This window comes from Cynocephalus volans, chromosome 1, assembly GCF_027409185.1.
Source record: "Cynocephalus volans isolate mCynVol1 chromosome 1, mCynVol1.pri, whole genome shotgun sequence".
Classification (NCBI taxonomy): Eukaryota; Metazoa; Chordata; class Mammalia; order Dermoptera; family Cynocephalidae; genus Cynocephalus; species Cynocephalus volans.
The window spans coordinates 82,252,022-82,279,861 of record NC_084460.1 but is presented as its reverse complement, the minus strand read 5'-3'; the positions used below and the strand labels follow the sequence as shown (position 1 = coordinate 82,279,861).

Below are 27,840 nucleotides of genomic sequence, written 5' to 3'. Positions count from 1 at the left end.
GAGAATAAATAGGGAAAACATTTCTTTAAGTGTCTTAATTCAATGTTTATCACTTTACTCCTAGGGGAAGAAAATGTGGAAATCTTGTCAAACCCACACCCCAGGACAGTAAATACAACCATAGCATTATGATCATGAAACAAGAGATATGACTTGAAAACAAAAGAAATATAGTTTAAAATGGGGAAGCAGATCTCAGTGCAATTTAGTTTCTCTAGATATGTAATTCAATTAAACTGGTCTAGAAAAAAAAAACTTTTGAGATTCAAAGGTTAATACCAAACTTTAGGAGCACTGTATTTGAAATAAGGCATTTATAATTCCATCAGATGTAGAGTCAATACTTTGGGGCTCTGGGTATAAAAGCCTAGCATGATTAACGATAACCAATGCAAAATGATGGTGACAATTCTGACAACTTGGTTGCAACAAGAAAAATTTGTTGAAAATATCAATAGCTCCATCCTACTGAAGTTAGTTCCCTGAAAAGTAATTTGAATCACTGTAATGGAAGGTCTATAGATGTATGCACCTGGAGATTACACACCCCAAAAGGGCTGGTGTACTTTCTGGGTTAATCCATCAACCTCATGATACCTACTGTAATAGCAATAAGCCTTGGGGGAGCCAAGATTCCTTTGGCAAACCCTTTCAACCTTCAAGAAAAAGCTGGGTGGAATATTATAAGAAATGAATGCAGCCCTTTTGATAATACAGAGCAGTTGGGCTTGCCAAAGCTGCACATTCTATCCAACAACACAATAGATCTGTTTTTCCAAAGTTAAGCTTTCCGTAAAACATTTGGCCTATATGGGTGTGCACACTAACATTTAGGGTCAAATAGCAACAGCGGCCTGGCAAATTATCATTGATCCCCATGGGGGCTCTTAGAGCAACTCTTCTGAGTAGGTGGGGAGGATAACGTATTTTACAGTGATATTACACAGCCTTTAAAATACTTTTGCACACCTTATCTCACTTTGTCAATATGACACTTCATTAACAGTTGTGCTGTCCATTTTACAGGTGGAGAAGCTGAAAATCAGAGAAGCAAAGTAACTTGCCCCAGATAAAATAGCCAGTAAATAGCAGCACCAGGGCTAGAAGCCAGGTGTGCTGGTTGAAACAGCTTTTACAGGCTCATTGCTGTGATGATATGGTTTATCTTTCCCAGTCTCATGGTTTCAACCGTGAACTTTTGTGAACATTCTGTAATATGGTGACAGCTTGAGTTTTTATTTGCAAGACTGAAAGGCAGTTTGTGAAATATGCATGTTAATCTACAGCAGGTATATAAAATATGTTCTGTCACTATGGACAGTGGTGATCAAAGCTTCTCTGGGTGTAGAGGGGAAAAGAGCCACCGTGTCAATGCTTCCCCTTCTTCCTCAGGTGTCCTCTGGCAGTCTATACCTTGCTGCAGACCGCACTGAGCTATTAGTGGACTTATCTTCAAGGTTTCTATTATGGGTTGAATTGTGTTCCTCCAAAAGATATGTTAAAGTCCTAACACTCAGTACCTCAGAATGTGGGATTATTTAGAATAGGGTTATTGCAGATAATTAGTGAGGATGAGGTCATACTGGAGTAGGGTGGGTCCCTACTCCAACATGGCTGGTGTCGTAAGACGCACAGACACAGAGAAGACACCATGCAATGATGGAAACCGAGGTCAAACTGCTGCTGCTGCAGCAAAGGGAGGCCGAGGACTGCTGGGCCCACCAGAAGCTAGGAGAATGTGAGGAAGGATTTTACCCTGCCAGCAGCTTGATTTTGGACTTCTGGCCTCCAGAACCGTGCAAGAACAAATTCCTGTTGTTTTAAGCCACCTGGTTTGTGAAACTTTGTTGCAGCAGCCCTGGGAAACTAAGTCCCTATTTAGGCAGTGATAGATGGACCAATATGCTGGCTGAGAAAGTAACTCAGGCAAGGTGGACGACTGGGTGGGGACGTGAATATTTTTCCATATCTAAAGTGGAATATGGTTTTCTCGTAATACCTGTGCCGTCCCCTGGGGTGGGGGAGAAGGAGAAAGGAGAGGGAGAAAGTAGGTCACCAAACTTTATTTGTTCATATCTCCATAAATGTCTAGTTTTCCATTTCCACAGGCCCTTATTCCTACCAAATGTTTATCTCAGGGGGAGCAGTAAGCAGTCCTAAAAATACATGAAGCTCTCTTCCACCCTTTAAGTTTCCCCTCCCAGATGGAGGTCAAGTGATATGTGCAAAGGCATAAGAAAACCAGTCTTGAGCTGTCACCTTTTGAGAATGTCCATGTTTCCTAGACTGTACTTTAGGAAATACACACTAAGTGTATGCACATGAGTACAAAGCTCTTTGCACTGTTATCTTCATTGACACTACATCACCGTTATTTATTTGGCCATCAGTAGAAGTCATGCTACAGCAGAGGAGGGCCCCAAAGCTGTCCAGTGGCCTTTGCTGGGCTTTGCCTGATTCTGTGTCCATGCTGGGGAAGAAGTGGCTGTTGTGGCTGATACCCCCATAGGGAAATGGGGGGCTTGCCTCCCTGCCCCCCCACAGATGTTACAGCATCCCTCATTACTGTTGGAGGGGACACGTAAGCACAGCCCCTCGTATTTCTCAGAGGGACCCCTCAAGGAGAGCAGATGAAGCACTCTTCCGAATACCCAGAGAATAGGGCTCCTAGACACACAGGAGAGATGCCTGCTAATTGTGTTCAGATAGAAAGCTTTGAAGTATTTATTCCAAGGGCTTCTTGTTTCATCGTTTCTTTGCATTCAGAACTGTTAATAAAATCAACAGTGAACATAAATCTGTGTGTATAGATAATCAGCTTCCTGTCAGCTTGCTTTTTTCACCAGATTACACAAATGGAAGTCAGAAGCCATGAAAATGTCATTTTCTTTTACGCATAAATATCTCATAAACATTCCCTCCTTCTCTGCTCAACCCTACGGTAATTCATTGTGATCAATGACTAGTCAATAATTTGTGAAGCGCAAGTAATGAACTCACTGGCATTTATTTTCAAGCCACTGTAAATCATTTCTCTACCAAGGGTTGACTTTTTTTTTTCGAAGCACCTTTTGGTCAGGTGACATGTGATTTTATTTTCCCTTTTCTGGCACGAAATAATAAGTCTTTTAAAAGGCAAACCGACAGTTAGGTTGAATGCAGTACCTCCAGCCTTTCTTCTTGATGATGCTCCCCAGAATCACTTCAGCCCTGGAGGGGGAAACAGATACTATCTTAGGATACAGTGTCCTGGAAAAGCAAGAGTCAGTCCAAAACCCCAGAGCCATTCCTTGTTTGAACTCTCAGTGCCCACATATCCCCAAAATAGAAGCCACTCTCAGCTGGTAATACAGTTTCTACTGTTTCTGCTTGTGCCTGCAGAATCCTGCTCCGGAGCATTCCAGAAGCACCTGCCAAATACTGACAGGCTGGTAGGAGACCGCCAGTGGTCCTGATACTAAGAAACAACAGAGTCATTTGGCAGTTTGGTGTTCTTGAACCACTGACCCCAGATAGAAATGCCCTGCTTGCTTGGTGATGTCCAGTGGGGGTCAAGGTTTTCCTTCTGTTTGCTGTGGAACAATTCAGTTGTGACCGGGTGGGAACAATGAGGCCTCACACTGTCAGACACAAAATATTGACTCCCAGGTGATCTTGCAGGATAAACAAAGAACCATGTGTGGGTTTAGATGTCCCAAAGGCCAGGGCTGCAGATGCAGTGGCCCACCCAGAAAATGTCCTGATTTCAGTGACAAACTTTGTCATAGGAGCAAGATACAAGGAGATGCAATGAAGTGTCCTTTCTGCCCCTAAGGTTGGTTCAGAGTGGGGTACTGAAGACTTTCACCTGCCCCAGCTGGGACCCAAGGCTAAGCAAAACTTTCTCCCATGTTCCTCCTGGTAAGACCAACATTATGAGAAGACGCTGGGCTCTCGGGGGCTTTGTAAATGGGGAGATCGATGCATTAGCAGTTCGCCCATGAGGGTGCGATAGATGGGAGTCATCGCTAATCATTATTTGTCTTAACTAAAAGTCCTGTCTTTGTTGGTGCGTCCAGCCTGCAACGAACCATGATGCAGGTTAGCTATGGAGTATGCCACATAGACAGGCACTGGATGTCACACCAGTGTTCTTTCAGTTTCTCCCTGTCTCTCAGGCTGTTGGCTTTTGCAACCTTGCATTTCCCGTGGGACCCTGTGTTGATTACACACTGACAATCAATCGATAATTCATCAGAATGATTATCTTTTACAGTAGGAATATAAAGGATATATAATAGGACCTGACAGACTTGCTACTCACTCTTCCCTTTTTTCTACCATCTGGTACTCAGCAGGATTCAACAAAGAAGAAAACCCTGGGGAAGGGGAGGATGTAGAAAGGAACAAGGCCTTATAACTTTTATTTTCTCTCCTTGGGCTCACAGATCCTTGGCTCTGAACCTCCTTGGTCATCCGTAAACATAGGCCTGCCCTCAAAAAGGAGGAAACCCATGCAAGGAAAATGCACTTAGATCATTCGATGATAAACTTCATTCAGCAAATCCAGCAGTTTGATTGTAATTCTCACCTGGAAGGAGGTGAATTAGGCCTGCAGGTGCTTATGCTCCACAGTCCTGTTTTTGTAATTGTGGAGCTGCTCAAACAGCTGCCCAGCTATTTAGTTCTTTATTCTGGGAGCTGGACATCCATGCTCACTCTGGGAGGCCAGGGGACCCCAGATCTGCTCTGAAATGTGGGGGTTGTGCTGGGACCAAGACGGCTTAGGCCCAACCAAAGGTGCACTACTCACGTGGTCTCACTTAACCAGCCCTGTCCTAGAGCCCCAAACCCGCTGTCAGGTCCAAGGGAAGGCTGCAGCCAGATGTGACTCCTTCCTCAAAAGCAGCGAGGCCTCTCTGCAGCCCTCTGTCTCCTCATGGGCTATGGAATGTGCTCTTATAAAAGATTTTGGATTTCCTGGCATCTTTGGGGATCCCACCTTTGATGTCTGATCTGCCTGTAATGCTAGCGTAGGGACTGGCTGGCAGGCAGAAAAAAGCCATCCATGCTTCCCTGCAGGGAGATGTTCCAGTTCCACGGGAGAGCCAAGGAACTGTGAAATGTCGTTATGAGATAATGAGACTAGCTTTTGAACAACCATCTCGGAATCTGCTCATGTAGTCAACTGCTATTTATCCATCTCCACGGCCGCCACGATGGCACAGCCACCTCTGCCGTCACGCAGACCATGGTAATGGCTTCCTGGCCCTACCTCTCTCCAGTCCATTCTTCATACAGGGACCAGAAGCAGGAAGGTTTGGTTGGGCAGAGGGGGGCAGAGGTGGTCACTGTCCCCAATTCTAGTGATGGTGGTAGAGGGAAGGAGCAGAGCAGTGGGAGAGGGCAGACCTTTCTCACCAACACCTCAGAAATGGTCTGGGCACACTCCCTTGGTTCCACAGATGCCACCTGAGGGACACAAAGAGGTACTGACTTACTTTCCAGCAGCATAGACCTCAGCAGTATCAAAGAGATTAACGCCACTTTCATAGGCGATTGTCATCAGCCGCTCAGCAACCTGCAAGGGACACACGGTCAGTCAGAAAAGCTGAATGCGTTTTTTTATATTAAAAAAAAAAAAGAAAAGCCGAATGTTTGCCAAACCTGGAAAGCAACTTTGAGTCTTCGACTGGTCTTTAAGAACACTGAAATCTCACCGACCGCCTCTAGTTTTTCTCAGTTGTAGTGAAGAAAGAAAGAGAAGGCTCAAGCAGCACACACTGAAGGGATTAGCTTCAGTGCTGGGACTAAGTCTAGCCTCACTGTGCTGGGAAGAGCTGGTCTGAAAACGTGCTCTGTGGCACTGTAATCTCTCTGACAAAGAGGGTCATTTGTATCACTGGCAACTCCGCTCCTCAACCCCATTCTCTAAGCCAATAGGTTTTGGCAGCTGGGAGACTCCTGACCTAAAAGCTTGTAACTTTTCCTGGAGGCTTAGACTGTGCTCATGAACCAAAGGTCAGAGAGAGCCGTGACTGCTGTGAAACTCCTGCCACCCACAATGCAGCCCTGTCCCAGCCACCATCACAGAGCGGCCGTGTAATCAGCACGGGAAGGAGGGAAGCAGCGCCCCGACTTGCCAGGAGTCCAGCTCCTGCCTGTTCAGCCTGCAAACAGATCTCAAAGCTCCTTGTTCCTTCCTTTGTGCTGCTGAATGCAAGTGGCAAGTGTGACAGAAGAGCAGAGGGGCAGCTACAAACAACAGCTTGAGAGAGAGCTATAGAGTGATGGCATAAACAGCAGTGGAGGGGACCATTTTTTCATTTTGCTGATTGACTTATTAGGATTTGCGAAATTACACACCTCACAAGTAATTACAATTGATTTTTCCATTATGTTTTTGATGGTAAGCTAAAGTTGCTTCATCAGCATTTCCAAGACAAACTTTTTCTGCTGTTTTGAAAATTGGTCTACCGAGAAAATTGTTAGGCTAGCATAATGGAGTCCATGCAGATCCTTTAAAATAATAGCAGCAAAAATACTATTACTGCTTTTAGTTTGCTACCATTATGACACTTATCCTAAGTAGAGATTAAAAGTTAAACAATGGTTTTTGCCATTATGACTGTCTTATGTTTTGGAAATTATTGTGCTTATAATATGTAATATCCATGTGTTATGTCACATGACATATGGGTGGATTATTACTGGGAGATGTGCATAATTAAATCTTATCTAGAGAGAAATTTTAAGGTAAGATGGAGAATTCTGGATAGAGGCTTGGACTAAATGATTGCCAAGAGGCTCCCTAACCATACGATTTGAAGATCTGGATGTGGAACAATTAAAAAAAAAGAAAATCACTGAACTAAGTCTGAAGACCAGTTTCCAGCTTTGAGTGTCCCAATTACTAGATAAACTTGGGCACATCATTTGACCTCTCTATTTCAGTTTCCTCATCTGCAAAACGAGGATGATTCTGTCCAGGGACCTCCTCCTCGTCCAGGGAGCCAGAGGCCTCAGGCAAAGCTGATCTCACCTCCCTCCGATGGGGCTGTGGGGCCGAAGAGGAAGTGGGTCAGGAAGGGTCATGTGACACATCTGGGCCAATGAGAGTCAATTTGCTGAGGACTTCTGGGAACATTTTTCTTTGTTCTTATGAAGTTTCTAGAAGGAACACTCTCCGTGGAGTTACTGTTCTAATGAGGCCTAGAATTCCTGCAGCTACCTCACTACCCAAGGAAGACCTTGGTACACTAGGGGTACAGGGCCGAGAGAATCGCTGGGCAATGGAGTGGGGGCCGTGACTGAGCCACCCCTGAAGGTTGCTCTATTTCTACACTTCTAGTTTAAAAGTCAAAATTCTTCTTCTCTTAATGGTTAAGCCAATTTGCATTGGGTTTATTGTCACCTGCAATTAAAGGTACTTTACCTTACAGATGAGAAAATGTTAGTAAAACTCTGGAAATTAAGTGCTATAAGATGGTAATATACTTTTATTTTTAGAAAATTATTATTTAATGTGAGTAACATCTATCTTGGTTTTATGATGAAGCCAAATCATCTTTGGGAGGCACCTTTTAGAGTTATTTAGCTTGTTGTGTCTGAATCCTTTTGATCTATCCCTGCCAGGTGGTTATTCAATATATGGTTGAACTCTCCCTCTGATAGGGACAGTACCACCTCCGGCAGCGTTGATAATTGCGTCACTCAGCACATTATGGTGGAGTCAGCTCTGGTATCCCATATTTGCACCTGCTTTGCATTTAGATAGTCAGATGCCAGAGAGAGCAGGAAAATCAGGGAGGTGAATGCATTGCTATTGGTCCGCATTTTTGCCATGGGAAATAGCTGAGCTCGAGCAATTCAGGTGTGACTGGGTCGGGCTGTGCCTCGCTCCCTTCTCCTCGCTGGCGTTCTCCCTGCATGGACCTGGGCAAGGCCACAGCTGCTCTCTGGAAGTACAATAGCTATTTGTCTGGTCTGCATTGGAGGCGAGCGACTCCCCAGCCATTCGTGACAGCTTTATCGTACAGTTTTTAGAACTGGAATTTTGAAATGACTCATCTCAGAGGTCAGCCCTGCCCACTCTGACCTGGGCAAGCTGAGCTCATTGCAGCAGAGAGCACAGTGCAGGGGAGAGCAAAGACGGGGGAAATGATGCACTTACCATGGCCCCTCCACTCCGAAAGGGAGGATATTTTGTCTTTTTCCTTCCAAGCACCCTCCAGGCAGTAGTCGCTTATACACGTGCTGGATACAGTGGACTATTAACTTTAGACCTCCCTCCCTGTTTGCTGCCTATTTCGTATCTGACTTACAGGTGTGGCCTTTGCTCCTCTATCTGCAGATTTGCCTCTGTGACTCTTCCACACACGCCTACCTGATGCCAGTCAGAGGGCCCTGCAATAGGTTCTGGGATGTGCCACCTGGGTCCCCCTTCAGAATGGAAGGCCTTGTTCCCCAGCTGCTGGGAATGCTGCCATCAGATGGCCTTCAGCTGTCAGCCCTCTCTGGAAATTGCCCCTGGCTAGAGTTACCTAGCCCAAGGTCAGACCCGCTTCCATGGCAGCCTCTAGCCAATACCTAGTCAGTACAGGGGAGATTAAGGCCCAGTTCCCTTGCCCAACTTGGGACAACTCTGCAGGGTCATCTCAGCCTCAGAGGTCCCTATGGGGTCAGCTGAGGTCATGGCCCAATTTCCTGGTCTGCACAAGGCTGTTTCCTTACCTGCCCTGTGTTGGTCCTGAGAGCACTTCTCATAACTGTCCTGCTTGCTAATCTCCATCTCAGAGTCTGCTTCAGAGAACCCCTCATAGGCAAGCCCTCTATGGTGACCTATGCCCAATACTGGGAACTGGCATTTAGACAGATAAGAATATGCAGTGAAGACCCCTCCCCCAGATCTGCTAAATAACACGAATAACTTTCGGAGCTGTGGGGAAAAGCCTCTGTTCCTCCTAGTTCTCCTTAGGAACAATAGTAAGAACCACCTTTGTAAAGGGTTTATTCTGGGCCAGGCACCTGGCTAAGTACCTCACAGGCATCCTCTCAGTCATCTCAATCACAGTCCTGCCAAGTAGAGGCGATGTGTGTTTTACTGACGTGGCAACTGTTAGTAAGCGTATATGTTAGGAAATCAAGTTTAGTCAGTGGCCAAGTGGGATTGGATCCTACTGAGTGAACCCACTTGGATACACTATCGCTGATCCCTCAGTGGTCTTGCAGGTAGGAAAGGAAGGATCAGAGGGACTCAGGGCGTTGCCCTCAGGAGAGTTCTTGATGCTTGATGCCTGCATACCTCACCTATGCCGTGAAGGTATTCCTCAAAGGCAATGATAAAAATATCACTTTGGTAAGTACTGTCTTCAATGTATAAACAATGATTTAAAAGAATTTTATGGTAAATATAATTAGTATAGCTGCCATTTACTGAGTGCTACCTGCTAGTCAGAGGCTGTATAAACATCTGACATGCATGACATGGTTAATCCTCTCAGCAGACCTTCAAGGTCAGTACTCTCATCCAATTTTGCAGAGGAGGAACTGAGGCTCAGAGAGGTTAGATTAACTCTCCCAAGCTGGGTTGACCAACTGTTCCAGTTTGCCCAGGACTGAGAGGGTTTTGGTGATGTGGACTTTCAGTGCTAAAACCAAGAAAGTCCTGAGCAGATGAGAACTAGTCGGTCACCCTAGGGGGAGCTAAAGAATCAATATAACAAATAAAAACACGTAACGACTGCAATAAAATCTTTTCATAAAGTGGCTAAATGTTAATTCCAAACTGGCTCATTCTCTAACTGTTGAGCCTACACATGTAATAGATTGACAGCCTCAAGCCCTATTAATAGATAAATGTGAAAAATACAAGAGGCAAGAGGCAAGATAAAGTTGAAAATAATCTTTGAGTCAGTCTTAACCATTTCCCATGATTAAAACACTATCTTGGTAAAAATGTCAGGAAGAGAACTTCTGTACAGCTCTCTGCACTTCCTTTGATCAGCATCATAGAAGCCAAAAGTAACTTACCTCATCTGAAATTTGACCTCCGAAAGTCACCCATGTTCCTAGAAAAGAATGATGTTTGCACATTATTTATAACCATTTCTCTAATATTGTGCATGATGAGGGGCAACACTTTCTTCTGTCAGGACTACCTCAATCGGTTGTACAGGTAGTTAACAAAGGTGCCTGGACAAGGGCCTGGGTGGATGAAGTCCAGCCCATGCTTCTCTCACTAAGTATTCTTGCAGGGGACTGCTTCCCTCTGGAGGAAGGGTGTCTTTTCTTCACTCAAAGGCACTGTATATGCTAATGGCAGCCCTGTCCCAGAATATGCTTTTCTTCTGCCAGAGGACCATGAATGCCAGTGTACCAGGAGGCAGTGCCAACACGCCCACTATGGCTACACACCTGTTCCTGCTCTCACTCAGCTAAGAAACTACTTGCTCTGAAAGTGAAGGTAAGGCCTTGGGTTATGGTTCTCCTCTTCTTTGCCTCCAACAAAGGAGATCTATTTTGTGTTCTCTGTTACCTTTCAAAAGGAACCCTCCCAGATGTCCTTCCAGTCCCCACTTATAAGACCCAGGAGGTGACATTGAGGTACCTTCTCTGTTTTGACCTACTATTCTGGAATGGCAATCTCCATTAGCTTTGGGGTAGGGGTGGCGGCAGTAGCCAGGGTGGGGATTGGGAAGGCAAGGGGAGAGAGGCTGCCAAAGATTTGCATTTGTAAAGCAAGAAGGAGCTAGACACTGAGTGGGTTCTCGCCATGCCGGACCCCAGTCACTTCATTTATTCATTCCCTCCTTTATCCATTTTTTGAGCCTTAATTACATGCTAGGGACAGGCATTGTACCCACATGCTAGGGACAGTGAAGGGATTGATCCAACTGCTGTCTCCCAGGAGCTCATGGTTGACAATACTCCTCAATAAATGCCATGACAGAGACAAACACAAGGCAGTAAGGGAGGGAATGCTCTGCCTAGACTGGAGGGAAGTGGCATTCAAGAAAGACTTACTAGAAGAGGTGACATCTTGGTTGAGTCTCACAGGAGTCAACCAAATGAAGAAGGAAGGAACAGGCATTCCAGGTAGAGGTGAGAACACAGCTGAGGCGAGGAGGTAGGAAACTTCACAGTGTACTGATGGGCCATGTGTGGGCCACTAGGTCATGTGATGAAACCCGAGTGCAGAGGGAGGGTGGGCAGGGGTGAGAGCAGCCAGGGCACAGGCACAACGGATATTTGTGGGGCATAAAGAGACATGCTGTTGGAAACTTATATTTTGTATTTCATAATAGCAGTCATAGCTACCATTTATGGAACACCTTTCAAATGCCAGACAGTATGCTAAGAAATTTTCATATTTTTATCTCTAATCATTTAGACAAACTTACAAGGCAATTTTGTCATTCTTATTTCCAGGTGAGGAATCAAACATTACCCAACCTAATAAGTGAAATACCCAGGATTCCCCAGACACACCTGGCTTCAAGAAGGCTGTGTTTTTCATCATGGCACATTGCCTCATTAGAATATTTCCAAATTAATTATGGCACTTGGACTTCATACTCCATAGAAGTATGTTGATGTAGTTGTAAATTTTCTCTTAGTTCTCAGGGACTAAACTAAAAATAGGGTATAAACTACTTTACTGCTACACTCTACATCCCCAGGGGCTACACTAAGCTGCAGACTTGTTTTGCTTGACTAGAATAGTGTTGACCCACTTGTTATTTTAATAAATTTTGAATAAGTTACCAACATTTAAACAATTAGATATTTCTTAAAATTTTCTGATTTCCAGCTTCTCTTGACAACAGAGGGCCAGTGTCCCCACATGGTAGACATCCCTTAAACCTGAGGGGCAGTGACTTCCATGGAAGTGCTGTGCCTCCCCAGCTGGTTAAGGCCCCTACACCTTCCTTGTGTATTCTCAACACTGAAATCAAATAGTAGCTATTATTACCACACGTTTGCTGCTATTTTTCTTACTGTAAAATAAAGAGGAAATAAACTTGTGCATCTCCTAAAAAAACAGAATTGAGTATTTCAAGGAAAAAAAATAGGAGTGCACTTTTCTTTTGGTAGATGGGAAGGATATTCAAACAAAGAATGTTTGCATAGAAAAATTACATCTGAAGGCACCGTAATAAAACCAGCAATGTCTGGTATGCAGAAGAGATGGGTGCTGAAAAACTTAATGGAGTGAAGAAATGGCATTTGCTTTTTGAATGAGAATAAAATGGGCTGCTGTGAGATGCAGTTCTCTGTTAAATGAAAAAATTGCCTGAGCGTCAAAACCTTTTTACAAGCATGTTTATAAAAGAATCTCTTTTGAATGCAGGAGAAATTGTGTGTCCAGTACATAAACAAGCATTTGAAAATGTTAGTAGAACCAGCAACTTTGTAGCTCAGCACGTTAAAAATATGGATGAGAACTTTCAGGATAAGGTAAATTATTGGTGGCGTTTTCTACTACAGCAAATGAGAACACAGATATAAATAACAGCCACTGCTAACTATATTTATTTGTGGTATGTTGAGAATTTTGAAGGGGTCAAAGAACTTTTGGATAAGGAGCCCATGAAAGGCAAAACATCAGGAAATGGCTTGCTTTGTGTAATAAAAAAAAGCTCTCAGACCATCTGGATGTAGAACACACTGGTCAAAGGTACTAAATGTTACTACAGACAGAGCTCTCAGGATGGGTGAGGTTGATGTCAGGTGCCTGTCAAGCGACAGACCAGAGGTGACACTATTTTCTAGGGACACTATACCTAAGTCCATTAATTTCCTCATTCATCAGGAATTGCTTTGGGCTAAAAAGCTAAAGTGGGACAAGCCATGGATTCAGTAATTAATGCCACAAATTGGCTATCCTTCTATGTCTTCAAAATCAGGTCACTGTTTGCTTAATGAATTTGCTGGCTTACTTGTTCTGTGGTGCTGAAGAGATTTTTTAACTGTTCATGTCGTCAAAGCGAATAGTTCTGTCTCCACTTAGCAATGAAGATCAGCCCAAAGTCCTGAGCTTCTTGCTGGCATTGCAACTCATCTATAGCTTTGACATAGTTTTCTACAAGGCACTTACGAGTATCTGCACCAATGCCCCATTTGCTTCTCTTAGTCTGACAAAATCAAATCTTTGGGAAATTCATTTGTTAAGGAATAATTTGGTTCACTTTCCTACATTGCAATTGGTTTCCAGAACTGAAAATAATAGCGTAAAATCCACTCTCGAAAACTGGATTCTAAAAAAGTTCTCTGATTTCCAACTTTATGAAAATAAACTAGCATTATTTAGCTTACCTTTCTTAATTAATTTTTGATGATACAAATGAAGGCCTATAATTTGAAATTATCAAACTGTAGTACAAAATGGTATTGAAGACTAAATAGGACAACATTGAAACCCAGGATTGTACACACATCTTGGAGGAAGTAATTATACATATAGGTACCATCTACAATGATTCCATCTCTATTGAGAAGAGCCTATGTTTGGGAGTAACTCTACTTCGAAATTAATCTGAAAAAACTTCCTGTCACCCCCAGTTTAAGTATGTAAGGCTGCATTCCATACTACACAGTGAAGAAATACAGGGGCCTGAAAGATGTTATGGTACAGAAGAAAAGATGTCAGGTTCTGATTCCAAGTCAAAGCAGTAATGAACTTTTATGAAAGAAAAATATAGTAATAATTGAATGTTTTTTCAATTAGCTAAATAATTTTAATATAAACTAGCAGATGAATATCATATATATTTTTATTGTTACATACCTACACCATTTGTTTATAGACTTTTTATCTTTTACTAGAGAGTAAGCTGCCTGAGGACTAGGATTTTATTTTATTCATCTTTATATATCCATAGCTGTAGAATAGAAGTGGGTCCTTAGTAGATAGTTAGCAAAATTAAATTGCCCTTTCAACTGTCATTAATCTTCAAAATATTAGAATAATTTCCTTCCAAACATGTTTATTTTGATTTATAGAAAAATGAATAAAACTTATCCATAATCTTCAGTTCTAGTTTCTAGGTAATTGAAATGTCTCTCCCCATCCCCGAGTTCCCACCCAGCCATGCCCCTCCTGGAGAAGAGCCAGGAGAAGGGCCCCCTCCCTGGCTGCAAGGCCTCCAGTGAGGAAGGGGCAGGTGGCACAGTATAGGGGGGGTCCACCACCCACCCCTGAAGAAGAGCTGCCACTTACAAATAGGACACATTCCCTCCTGCTGGAGAGGGATGGAGTGACAGCCTTCTAAATAAAAATGCAGGAACTCTGTTGTTATGATTTTATTCTCTAATGCACCCCCCATCCAACAGAAGAACTAAGCTGGTTTATTAGTTAATACGATTCTCAAAAATCCCCTGTGACAATTTTCTTAATCATTTTTCTGTCTCTAATGAGAACATGCCTTCCTAAGACCTAGGATGGTATATGATTATTTCACTGTGAAATCTCAAATTAGTGTGATGTTACTTAGAAGATAATTTTACTAAACTGACACTTGTTATTTCCAACCTTTTAAAAGCAGAGGGAGTATAAAGAGAACTGTTGAACTGCTATTGTATGTTGTGATGAAACTCCGTCATGCACTAAGGAACATAAGCTTTGAAAACCTTTTTTGTGTCCCTTGGAGTACACCTACTAAGGCACAGAAAAATGATTAATGAAACATAAAAAGAAGAAAATAAATCTGCCTACACACATTCACACACCCCTATCTTGGTTACCTAGTTACCTTTTGATGATTTACAGGGTAATTTTTTCTTGCTTATTCATTTAAGAAACTTATTTACCCTTTTAGTGACCTCCTTGCTTTGAATATGAAGAGATACTTAGACATTTAGATGTAATAATGTTAACATCTTACATCATCATAGTACAATGATTAAAACCTGGAAATTAACATTGGCACAGCACTAGTAAATAAACTGCAGGCCTTTTTGAATTTCATTGTCCTTTTCTCTGTTCCAAGATTTTATGCAGGATCCAACATGGTGTTTGGTTGTATTTCTTCTTAATTTCTTCCAAACTGTGACGGTTTCTTAATCTTTCCTTGTCTTTTATGACCTTGACACTTTTAAGAGTACTGATCAAGTACTTTGTAGAATGTTCCCCAATTTGGGTTTGAATTATTTTAGGGTTATAGATTTGGTAATTTCCTTTTCTATATTGCAGGTTGGCTTGCTTATGGTTTGAACATACTTTTACAGCTATCGAGAGGGGAATATATAAATGGAATTGTAATATTTATTATGCCACAGTTAACATTTCTTCACTCTTTCATTCAACAAGTATTGAGTGAGTCTACCATGTGCCACGTCTGGTACTTAAATGATCAGAATACAGCAGTGAGCAAAACTGGTAATTATTTCTCCCATCATGGAGCAGGTTTATGGGGAAAGACAAAATAATAAGAAAAATAAGTTAAATAGATAGTGTTCATTTATAAATGTTAATTTCATAAATAGATAAAATACAAAATATGTAGTGTTGGTTGATGAGTGTTGAAAAGAATCACTTTTATAAAGCAGGGACAGAGTATATGAAATGTCAAGGGGTACAGGTGTTGAAATCTTAGATAGGGTGGCCAGATAGGGTTCACTGAGAAAGTGGCTTTTGAGACAAGACCTGAAGAAAGTGAAGGATCTCACCATGCAGCTGTATGGAGGAGGGTGTCCCAGTCGGGAGGACAGTGAGGTAGGAGTTTGCTTGGCTTGTTCAAGGACAAAGAGGAAGCCAGTGTGGCCACAGATGAGAGGACCAAGGTCCAAGAGGTCATGGGGCCAGGTCGTGTGGGGTCATGTTGGTCATTCAAGAAGGAACTTGGAGAGGCCACTAAAGAGTTTTGAACAGAGAAGTGATAAAACATGAACTTCTTTTACAAGGAACACACTGCTGTGGTGCTTGGGATAGAGAGCAGGGACTGACACAGACACACCAGTTGGAGGCTATTGTCATAATCCAGCTGAGACATGACAGAGGATTGGTTCAAGGTGGTGGCAGTGAGAAGAGGCTGAATCAAGATTTTGAAAGACAGGCAATAGGAGTTGCTGAATAAAAGGATGTAGGGCATGAGAGAAGGTGAAACCTTGAGGAGAACGTCAAGGGGGCATGGGGAACTGTAGAGCCAATTCAACACATTTCCACATGGATTTAACAGTTTGAAGTTTTGGAAGCATAGTACTTGTTAACTGCAGGTTAAGATAGTTAAGGTTGACCAAATGTAGTCACAATTGGGAGGTACTTAATTTAGACGTGTTTAGATGTATTAGTCTCTGTTTTGTCACTGAAGAATTTAAGATTAGAAATTCAAACCCCAGACCTCATTGAGCTTAAACAACACTCTGGGCAAACTCAACAGGTCTGACGTCTCGTTTGTGTAGAATTACCCTAGGGAGGGGTGGGACAAGAGGTGGGAGCATCCCCCCAAACTACATGTCCAGCAAGAAACAGAGTGCAAGCCCAGAACCAGAGTGGACGGGGAGAGGAGCACACTAAGTTGCTGGCCATGACCTGGGATCTCTCAGCCATGGCATTACCCTGGTGAGCACCTTCTGCTCTGAGCTATGGGCTGAGCCTTCCACTGAGAATGTAATTCTTCCCCATACCCTGCTGTCCAAACCCTACTTATTCTTCAGAACCTAGAACTTCAGCTTCAGAGTCCACTGCTGCTAAACGATACTTCCTCTGATGAGTCAAGGTATGTTTTGCAACACCATTAGAATATTTTAGGCCTCTGTTCCATTAACTCCGAGACCCTGAGAAACTCCCAACCTCTTGATTTCTGTTTCCTTATACACAAAATTAAGAACCATAAGCCTCCTTCAGCACTATAATTTCGTGATTCTATGGTTGGACTTTGAAGGAAGAAGTCATTCCATTCACTCTTCTCCTGCCACTTCGAACTAACTGCTTCTACCATACTGACCACATCGTACATTTTTTGTGCCTATGATTTCCCCATCAGTCTGCCTCTGTCCCAAGGGCAGGGGCCAAGTTTAATTTAAATTTTAAATTGTCAGTTTCAAGATGGCGGCGGCTGCGGCGGCTGGCGCGGAGTAGCTGAGGTGGAAAAGGTGGCCACTGGGCCTCAGGCAGCCGGGAAACTTGTGGACCTTCCTCTGGCCATCTGTTAAGGGAGGACTGCTGCTGCTGGCCGGTCGTGGGGGCTCAACGCCACTTTGCCCCCGGCAGGAGAGGCTGCCTCATTTACAGGCAACAGCTTTGAAGTGTGGAGCAGGAAAAGAACTGATTCTTAGCTGCAAAAGCGAGTCTTGAAACAGGGAACACGGCGCCAGGGCTGCCGTGGATGCAGCCAGAATCCCGGAGGCTGGGGCCGCACTGAAGGCGGCCAGCTGCCCTATTCAGGATTCGAGGTTTCAGGCCGGCATTAAAGAAGATTCCTGGGAGCGCCCCAGCGGCGCCGCGACTGAACAGCCCGAGGCGGCAGCGCCGAGAACACGGAAGGCAACAAACCAGAGAAAGAGCGAGCGCCCGACCTGGCACAGCACTGTGAGTGATCCCTGGCACAGCTCTATTCGGGGGGTGGATGCCCACGTGGCTCCCGCCTGCACCACCAGACCACTCACTGCCCCGGTGCTGCCTCCATTTTCCCAGGTGCGGGCAGCTCCGCCCTGCTCGGCCATCACTGAGCCCATTTGCTTGGCCTGGCGTGGGGCTTTCCGGACCCTGTGGGCCGGCCTCCTCTCCCACTCCCTCCGCGGTTCTCTGGCGGGGCTGGGGGTGTGGGGCGACCCGACCAGTGTTGGGAGGGCTAGGAAGTACGGGCGGGCCGACTGTCACTCCACCACACCCTGGACTCCGCCCCGGTAAACTTCCTGTTACTGGGAGGCAGATACCATCTCTGCGACCACCAGTTTGGAAAAAAGCCTAACGAATTTCTGGTTGGGAATAGTGTGGTAGGAGAGTTCCCAGGTCCGCTTGAACCTGCTGGAGAGCAGGCTACAGGCGGGCACTAGACTCAGTTTATACCGGGGGGATACAAAGGTGAACAAGACCCGAGAAAGATCTACACAGTGCTACAAAGGCACCCAGAGAGACCGGTCGTCTGTGCCTAGCAGAAACCTGGTAGACTTCGTGGGCGAGGCGGTGCTGAGCAGGGTCTTGAAGGCCCAGCTGATAGACGAGGGGTGCAGAAGACACACCCCAGCCCAGCACAGTGTGCACAGAGGGGGGAGACGTGCGGCCAGGGAGGCGGAGACTCGACAGAAACCACACACCCGGTGGGGTCGCCACTGCACGATCTAACAGTCTGGGCCAGAGCACACGGAACGGGGAGAAGTCCTGTACAGGAAGTGAAAGCTCAACAGAGATCACACACCCTGTGGTACGTGATCCACCAGCCCAGCAGAGTACAAGCTGACCAGAAAGGTGGATCCCCGGAGAAGCCCAAGACCCGAGGCAACCACACACACAAGACACTAGAGGCCAACTGAGCAGTCACGGCAGGAGCCATACCAAATTGGCAACCACAGCAACATCCTAGTTAGTCATTAGTCTCAAACCGGTGGACTGTGAAACCCCCTGCCACAATGAATAAACACCAAAAAAAAGACACCAGAAATACAAAAAATCAAGAAAGTACACCACCAAAAGTTAATAAATCTCATACTCTAGATCCTATAGAACAAGAAGCCCTTGAAATAACTGACAAGGAATTTCGAGTGATAATTCTAAGGAAACTGAATGAGATACAAGAAAACTCAGCTAGACATCATGATGAAATGAGGAAAAGTATACAGGATCTGAAAGAGGAAATATACAAGGAAATCAATGTCCTGAAAAAAAATGTAGCAGAACTTGCTGAACTGAAGAAGTTATTCAGCGAAATAAAAAACACAACGGAGAGTTTAACCAGCAGGCTTGTCGAAGTTGAAGAGAGAACCTCTGAACTTGAAGATGGGCTGTCTGAAATAACACAAGCAGACAAAAAGAAAGAAAAAAGAAACAAGGACATGGAAGAAAATCTGAGAGAGATATCAGACAACCTCAAGCGCTCAAATATCCGAGTCATGGGTATTGCAGAAGGGGAGGAAAATGGAGATTGCATTGAAAACATATTCAACAAAATAGTTGCAGAAAACTTCCCAGGTATAGGAAAAATCACAGATCTTCAGATCCAGGAAGCTCAACGATCTCCAAACGTATTCAACCCAAAAAGGCCTTCTCCAAGACATGTCATAGTCAAATTGGCAAAACTCAGAGACAAAGAGAGAATCTTAAAAGCTGCAAGAGAGAAGCGTCAAATCACCTATAAGGGAGCCCCAATCAGGTTAACATCAGACTTTTCATCACAAACCCTAAAAGCTAGAAAGGAATGGGATGATATTTTCAAAATACTAAAAGACAAAGATTGCCAGCCAAGAATACTCTACCCTGCAAGGCTATCCTTCCGAAATGAGGGGCAAATAGTATATTTCTCAGACAAACAAAAACTGCGGGAGTTCACTACCACAAGACCACCCTTACAAGAAATCCTCAAGTGAGTACTGGGTTTGGTTCCTGAAAAATAACTACCACTGCCATAAAAACCTAAGAAAAATCTAAACCCGCTAGTACAATAAAAATGGCATTCATGAAGAGAAAACAAACTAACAAAAACACTATCTACAACCTAAGGAACCAAAAAACAAAGAAACCAAACAGTAAATCAGAAAGCAAGGAACAAAAGACACCTAAGACAACCAAACAACCAATAAAATGCTAGGAATAAATCAACACCTTTCAATAACAACTCTTAATGTTAAAGGCTTAAATTCCCCAATTAAAAGACACAGACTGGCTGACTGGATCAAAAAGCAGGACCCAACTATATGCTGCCTACAAGAGACCCACCTCACCCATAAAGATTCACACAGACTAAGAGTGAAAGGATGGAAAAAGATTTACCATGCAAACAGAAAAGAAAAACGAGCTGGAGTGGCTATTCTTATATCTGACAAAATAGACTTTAAACTAAAAACCATAAAAAGAGACAATGAGGGACACTACTTAATGATAAAAGGACTGATCCATCAAGAAGACATAACAATCATAAATATGTACGCACCCAATGTTGGAGCAGCCAGATTTATAAAACAAACTCTATTTGACCTAAAGAAGGAACTAGACACTAATACCATAATAGCAGGGGACCTGAACACTCCACTGTCAATATTAGACAGATCATCTAGGCAAAGAATCAGTAGAGAAACACAAGATCTAAACAAGACTCTAGACCAATTGGAATTGGCAGATATCTACAGAACATTCCACCCAACAACCTCAGAATATTCATTCTTCTCATCAGCACATGGATCATTCTCCAGGATAGATCACATATTAGGTCACAAATCAAGTCTCAATAAATTCAAAAAAATTGGAATTATCCCATGTATCTTCTCAGACCACAATGGATTAAAACTAGAAATTAATAACAAACAAAACTCTGGAAACTATACAAACACATGGAAATTAAACAGCATTCTACTTAATGACATATGGGTCCAAGAAGAAATCAAGCAGGAAATCAAAAAGTTTATTGAAACTAATGAAAACAATGATACATGATACCAAAACCTGTGGGATACTGCAAAAGCAGTATTGAGGGGAAAATTTATTGCATTAAATGCTCACTTCAGAACAATGGAAAGATGGCAAGTGAACAACCTAACACTTCACCTTAAAGAACTAGAAAAACAAGAACAATCCAATCCTAAAGTTAGCAGACGGAAAGAAATCATTAAGATCAGAGCAGAACTGAATGAAATTGAAAACCAAAAAACAATTCAAAAGATCAACGAATCAAAAAGTTGGTTTTTTGAAAAGATAAATAAAATTGACAAACCATTAGCATGGCTAACAAAAAAAAGAAGAGAGAAGACTCAAATAACAAAAATTAGAAATGAAAAAGGCGATATTACAACTGATTCATCTGAAATACAAGGAATCATTCGAGACTACTATAAACAACTATACGCCAACAAATTTGAAAATCTGGAGGAAATGGATAAATTTCTGGACACACACAAGCTCCCAAAACTGAACCGTGAAGACGTAGAAAATTTGAACAGACCAATAACAATAAAGGAGATTGAAGCTGTTATCAGAAGGCTCCCAACAAAGAAAAGCCCAGGACCAGATGGATTCACAGCAGAATTTTACCAAACATTCAAAGAGGAATTGACACCGATTCTTTACAAACTATTCCAAAAGATTGAAACGGACGCAAATCTCCCAAACTCATTCTATGAAGCAAACATCATCCTGATACCAAAACCAGGTACAGATATAACCAAAAAAGAAAACTACAGGCCGATATCCTTGATGAATATAGATGCAAAAATCCTCACTAAAATACTAGCAAACAGAATACAGCAACACATACGAAAAATTATTCATCACGATCAAGTGGGATTCATCCCAGGGATGCAAGGTTGGTTCAACATACGCAAATCAATAAATGTGATACACCATATTAATAAACTCAAACACAAGGACCATATGATCATCTCTATAGATGCTGAAAAAGCATTTGATAAAGTTCAGCACTCATTCATGACAAAGACCCTCTATAAGTTAGGTATAGAGGGAAAGTATCTCAACATAATTAAAGCCATATATGACAAACCCACTGCCAATATCATCCTGAATGGGGAAAAGCTGAAAGCTTTTCCTTTAAGAACAGGCACTAGACAAGGATGTCCACTCTCACCACTCCTATTCAACATAGTGTTGGAAGTACTAGCCAGAGCAATCAGAGAAGAGAAGGAAATAAAGGGCATCCAGATTGGAAAAGATGAAGTCAAACTGTCCCTGTTTGCAGATGACATGATCCTATATATCGAACAGCCTAAAACCTCTACAAAAAAACTGTTGGAATTGATAAATGATTTCAGCACAGTAGCAGGATACAAAATCAACACACAAAAATCAGTAGCATTTCTTTTCTCCAATAGTGAACATGCAGAAGGAGAAATCAAGAAAGCCTGCCCATTTACAATAGCCACCAAAAAAATAAAATACTTAGGAATTGAGTTAACCAAGGAGGTGAAAAATCTCTATAATGAGAACTACAAACCACTGCTGAGAGAAATTAGAGAGGATACAAGAAGATGGAAAGATATTCCATGCTCTTGGATTGGAAGAATCAACATAGTGAAAATGTCCATACTACCCAAAGTGATATACAAATTCAATGCAATCCCCATCAAAATTCCAAAGACATTTTTCTCAGAAATGGAAAAAACTATTCAGACATTTATATGGAACAATAAAAGACCACGAATAGCCAAAGCAATGCTCAGCAAAAAAAATAAAGCTGGAGGCATAACACTACCTGGCTTTAAGCTATACTACAAAGCTATAATAACCAAAACAGTATGGTACTGGCATAAAAACAGACACACTGACCAATGGAATAGAATAGAGAATCCAGAAATCAACCCACACACTTACTGCCATCTGGTCTTTGACAAAGGCACCAAGCCTATTCACTGGGGAAGGGACTGCCTCTTCAGCAAGTGGTGCTGGGATAACTGGATATCGATATGCAGGAGAATGAAACTAGATCCATACCTCTCACCGTATACTAAAATCAACTCAAAATGGATTAAGGATTTAAATATACACCCTGAGACAATAAAACTTGTTAAAGAAAACATAGGAGAAACACTTCAGGAAATAGGACTGGACACAGACTTCATGAATACGACCCCAAAAGCACGGGCAACCAAAGGAAAAATAAACAAATGGGATTATATCAAACTAAAAAGCTTCTGCACAGCAAAAGAAACAATTAAAAGAGTTAAAAGACAACCAACAGAGTGGGAGAAAATATTTGCAAAATATACATCTGACAAAGGATTAATATCCAGAATATATAAGGAACTCAAACAACTTTACAAGAAGAAAACAAGCAACCCAATTAAAAAATGGGCAAAAGAGCTAAGTAGGCATTTCTCTAAGGAAGATATACAAATGGCCAACAGACATATGAAAAAATGCTCAACATCACTCAGCCTCCGGGAAATGCGAATCAAAACCACATTGAGATACCATCTAACCCCAGTTAGGATGGCTAAAATCCAAAAGACTATGAACGATAAATGCTGGAGAGGCTGCGGAGAAAAAGGAACTCTCATACATTGTTGGCGGGACTGCAAAATGGTGCAGCATCTATGGAAAATGGTATGGAGGTTCCTCAAACAACTGCAGATAGATCTACCGTACGACCCAGCTATCCCACTGTTGGGAATATACCCAGAGGAATGGAAATCTTCAAGTCGAAGGTATACCTGTTCCCCAATGTTCATCGCAGCACTCTTTACAATAGCCAAGAGTTGGAACCAGCCCAAATGCCCATCATCAGATGAGTGGATACGGAAAATGTGGTACATCTACACAATGGAATACTACTCAGCTATAAAAACGAATGAAATACTGCCATTTGCAACAACATGGATGGACCTTGAGAGAATTATATTAAGTGAAACAAGTCAGGCACAGAAAGAGAAATACCACATGTTCTCACTTATTGGAGGGAGCTAAAAATTAATATATAAATTCACACACACACATACACACACACACACACAAACCGGGGGGGGGGGGGAAGAAGATATAACAACCACAATTATTTGAAGTTGATACAACAAGCAAACAGAAAGGACATTGTTGGGGGGGAGGGGGGGAGGGAGAAGGGAGGGAGGTTTTGGTGATGGGGAGCAATAATCAGCTACAATGTATATCGACAAAATAAAATTAAAAAAAAAAAAAAAAGAAATTGTAACTATAAAACTGAAAGAAAAAAAAAATAAATAAATAAATAAAATAAAATTAATTAAAACAAACTTCACAGGAACTTCTGGAAAACAGGATTTTTGAATAATACAGATATGTACAGGAAGAAAAAGAATTCTTAAATATATGGGTCTGCTATTGTTCTAAAAAAAAATAAATAAATAAATAAATAAATAAATTTTAAATTGTAACCATGGAAGTGGAGTCTGATACATGGTAGGTACTTAATAATTGTCTGTTCAGTCACTAAATAAACCTTTTTAAAAGTCAGGCAGTCCAGCATTAATAAGAAAGCTAACCCAAGAGCATTTACAGAATATTGGTTGTTTCTCACTTACAGTGTTGAACAAGAGCCTTTCAACTGTGGCCTCACATTTGAATATCCTGGGGAGCTTTAAATGGCACTGCTGACCTGGTCCTTCTCCAGACCAGTTAAATCAGAATCCCTGGGAATGGAACCCTGGCATCAGTATTTTTAAAAGATCCTCATAATTCTAATTGCAGCTAGGGTTGAGAACCACAGTTCTAGACTCTTCTCATACTGATGGCATCTTATCCTTTTCTTTACACCTTGACTTGCCTTTCTCATTCTTTTACTCAGCTGCTGCTATCCCCATTTTTCAGAAGTTAACGAACTTGCCCAAAGTTTAAATAACTAGTAAGTGGAGGAGTTGGAGCTGGGATTTAAATCCAGCAGACATGCCTCCCCATCCTTAACCACAGGACAGTTTGGAGAGAACACTATTCCTTCAATAAGAGAGGTAAGTTTGGACAGTTACCTCTAGCTTCCTCAAATCCATGCAGAATCAAAACAAAACACTCAGAAACCAAATCTAGACATCTGTCCTGAGAGTAAGTCTCCAATGATGGGGCTGGGATGTACAGACAGGTGGCAGGGGTGAGCAATTGACTTCTTGCCCTTGGCACCCTCTTCCAATGGAAGAGCACAGAATGGAGCTACCCTCCTGCTGGCAAGGCTGTAGAGTGACAGGTTAAGCAGGAAGGGGGAAGTCAGGCAGGCCTGGGCTGGAATTCTGACTCCAGTACCCACTAGCAGGGTGGGGTGGTGGTGGTAGTAGTAGTAACTAGTTCCCAGGATTTTTAGGAGGATTCAGAGAAATTTGGTAAGTGTTTAACAGTTTCTACCACAGCTTGAGCATTATTTCCCAGTCTCAGATCAATGGGTCTTATGTTTCAGGCTGCATTAGAATCCTCGAGGAACCCCACACTGAGATTCTGATTCTGCAGGTATGAGGTGCATCTGTATATTTAACAAACATCCAGGTAATTTGGGAGGCAAAAGGGCACTCTGAGTAACCCTGCTGTGGGCACTACAGATAAACTGGATGTAGACCCATGTCTGGGCACCTGGGACACAGCTCAAGGATCCGTCTTCAAATGGTGCAGAAAATGCATTCCTCTTCATCTGGTTTGCAGCTGTCAATATTTTCCACAGAGCCTGCCCCTTATTTTTGGATCCAAGCTGAAGCCTGGTCTTTCATTTTTGGCTTCTAGTGTGTTGCTAATGAGCATCTGGCCAGAGTTAACAAATGTGGTAACAACTTAGCCTTTTCTTTTTCACTTTGATTATCTTTTCCTGGAAGAACCAATAATACCACTCAGGCTCTCAGGGGGTGGGAGTGGGGTGCTTTCACACCTGCACTTTACAAAAGAGCTTGAAATAGCAATAAAACTAGACAAGGGAGTGGTAAAGGCCATGTGGAATAAAAGTGGGCCTCTCAGGCAGGTGAAGTGCAAGTAGCATTCCCGGTTTACAGGTGAAGAATAACACACACCCACACCCTCCCCCGACGCATAAGTATGTATTCTTTTTTTTTTTTTTTTTAAGGACAAAATATCATTTAGAACCTTTTCCACTACTTAAAGTTTTTATGTAATTACTTAGTAAAACAGGAAACTACAACTGAATCAGAAAGAAATTCTCACCCTCCACTATATGGATCCGTGGTGCTTTTCTGGATTCTTCTGTGCCAGGTACTTTACATCCATCAGTTCTAATCCTTATGGCAACTCTGCAGGGTCTGAATAATTCTACCTATTACAGACGAGGAAGCTGAGCAGCAGAGAAGGGACTTGCCACAGCTGCTCAGTGGTGGGCTCTCCACAGCCCCAGGCTGGTTTCTGGTGATGTCGCCTTCGTCCCGTTCCGCTCCAGCCAAATGGTGTAGTCAAGCGTTTGCTCCAAGTGTTTGTAACAAATCCGGCTTTATGCATCTGCGCATGTTCTTCCCTCTGCCGAATGCTTCCCCCGCTAACCTTCCTTCCTTCTAAAAAGCTTTGCACCTACTTATGCCCCCAAACTGGCTGTCCGGGGATGCAGAACGCCGTACACTTGCCCCCGCTCCTCAGGCCACCTCCCCGCTCCCGATTCCCTCAACTCCAACTGACATGAGGGTTTATCTCGGGTTTTTGTCGTCCCATGAGCACGTCGCCAACCCCATGTACAGAGCCATGGGCAACTTTAAGCCCTCACACCCTCAGAGCTCTGGAGCCAGGGCTGAGAGCTGGGCAACGACAGACGTGCGGGCTGCCGGAGGTCGCGGGGCAGGCTGTCCGCAGCGGGCGCGCCGTGCGGAGGGGACCCGAGTCTCCCAGGAGGCCACGTGGGCGGGCGGGCTGGGTGCCCCCAGGAAAACCTGCGGGGGGTGTTGGAGCCTGACTTCTAATGCCTGTGTATGGGCTTGAGGTTTTGAGGGCTAAATGACTGGGATTAATATAAGGTTGTTCGTGATCCATATAGAGAGTGTACAAATATTTGATATTTTCTTCCTTCCTGAGATTTAAAGATTTTTGCATTTAAGTGCCAAGGGATACTTTAGGATTTGCTTCAAGGCAAATCTGCCTGGAACCATTTTGTTCTGTTCCTCCATGGATCTGATCAGTGCTGTTTAAAGATGAGGAAGTGGCCTTGGAAATAGGATGAACCATGGGGACATGAAGTTTAGAGGCCGTTTGTGTTATGAAGCAGAATAGCAAAGGCTGACGTTTTCCTCCAGGGACTGTGTGAGTGTAACATGGGAATGAAATTTCTGTACGCTAATTCTTCCTTAAGAAGCAATGACCCAGTCTCCACACTTGGACGTTAGGATTAATGATTGTTGAGAAAATAGTTTGGTCAGGGCCCTTGCCTTGGGTACGGTTGGGTGTGGTTTTAGCACATCCTTTGTAAGCAAATTGTGTGTGTGTGTGTGTGTGTGTGTGTGTGTGTGTGTGTGTGTGTGTGTGGTTAGTGCGGATGCATGCCAATGTACGTTTTTAGTTTTTTTGCTATTCTTGTGTTCTTCAGAGAGAGAGAGTGAGAGTAGACAGTAGTTTTAGTGAAGCAGGCGGACAGGTGTTTACCTCAGGCATCCGCCCCGGTGCAGCCAGACTTTCCAACCTATGGCTACTAAGGCCCTTTTTGCTGGTTACCTAGCTCATAGACCTGCATGTAAGGGGTCTGGTGACCCAGCCTGCCGTATGAAGGGTTTGTGACCCAGCCTGTGAATGGGCTTGAGGGGTCTGGAGCTCCCAGCCCTAGTGCAACAATTGGCCCAGTCAGCAGGTTTACCAGCAGATAAAAGAGCTCAACAACTGCCGTAGTTGTGTAGCTAGACAATTGGCGTAGTCGGGGCAGGATTAAGAGCTCCACAATGGTACCTAGTAATTTTAATCTATGGCTTAGCGTCCTGAAATTTCCTTATGTAGGTATGACTCCTGAATTGATTAATTTAGCACCCTGACCCTGTTAGGAAAATTTTAAATAAAATAAAGCTAAAAAGTCCTTAAATAATTTTTTTTCCTCTGTGTGTTTTAATTTTTTCTGCCCACATTATTGAAATAAACATTATTTTTCTAATCAGAAGCAAAAGTTATTTTTTTAAAAACTCTCTTGTTACTGGGAAATCCATTCGTAAACAAGGGTTTCAACAAATCACAGCTCTTCCTACTTCCTGAACATAAAAAGAAGGCACTGTTTATATTTTGTTTATATTTTGACCTAAGTTTCTTGGTCAAAATTTCTCATATTTGCTTGTGCTGAC

At 42.9% G+C, this 27,840-nt stretch overlaps 1 protein-coding gene across 5 annotated transcripts in view; it reads right to left on the bottom strand.

The window, feature by feature from the left end:
* The window catches only part of KCNAB1 (potassium voltage-gated channel subfamily A regulatory beta subunit 1), a 406,409-nt gene that overhangs the window by 68,258 nt on the left and 310,311 nt on the right, over positions 1 to 27,840 (bottom strand). For all 5 annotated transcript variants that reach the window (XM_063094889.1, XM_063094906.1, XM_063094896.1 and 2 more), the window contains exons 3-5: positions 10,012 to 10,049; positions 5,481 to 5,560; positions 3,166 to 3,210 (exon numbers count right to left, since the gene is read on the bottom strand). In XM_063094889.1, coding sequence (XP_062950959.1) covers positions 3,166 to 3,210; positions 5,481 to 5,560; positions 10,012 to 10,049 — 163 coding nt within the window. The remainder of the gene's footprint in view (positions 1 to 3,165; positions 3,211 to 5,480; positions 5,561 to 10,011; positions 10,050 to 27,840) is intronic.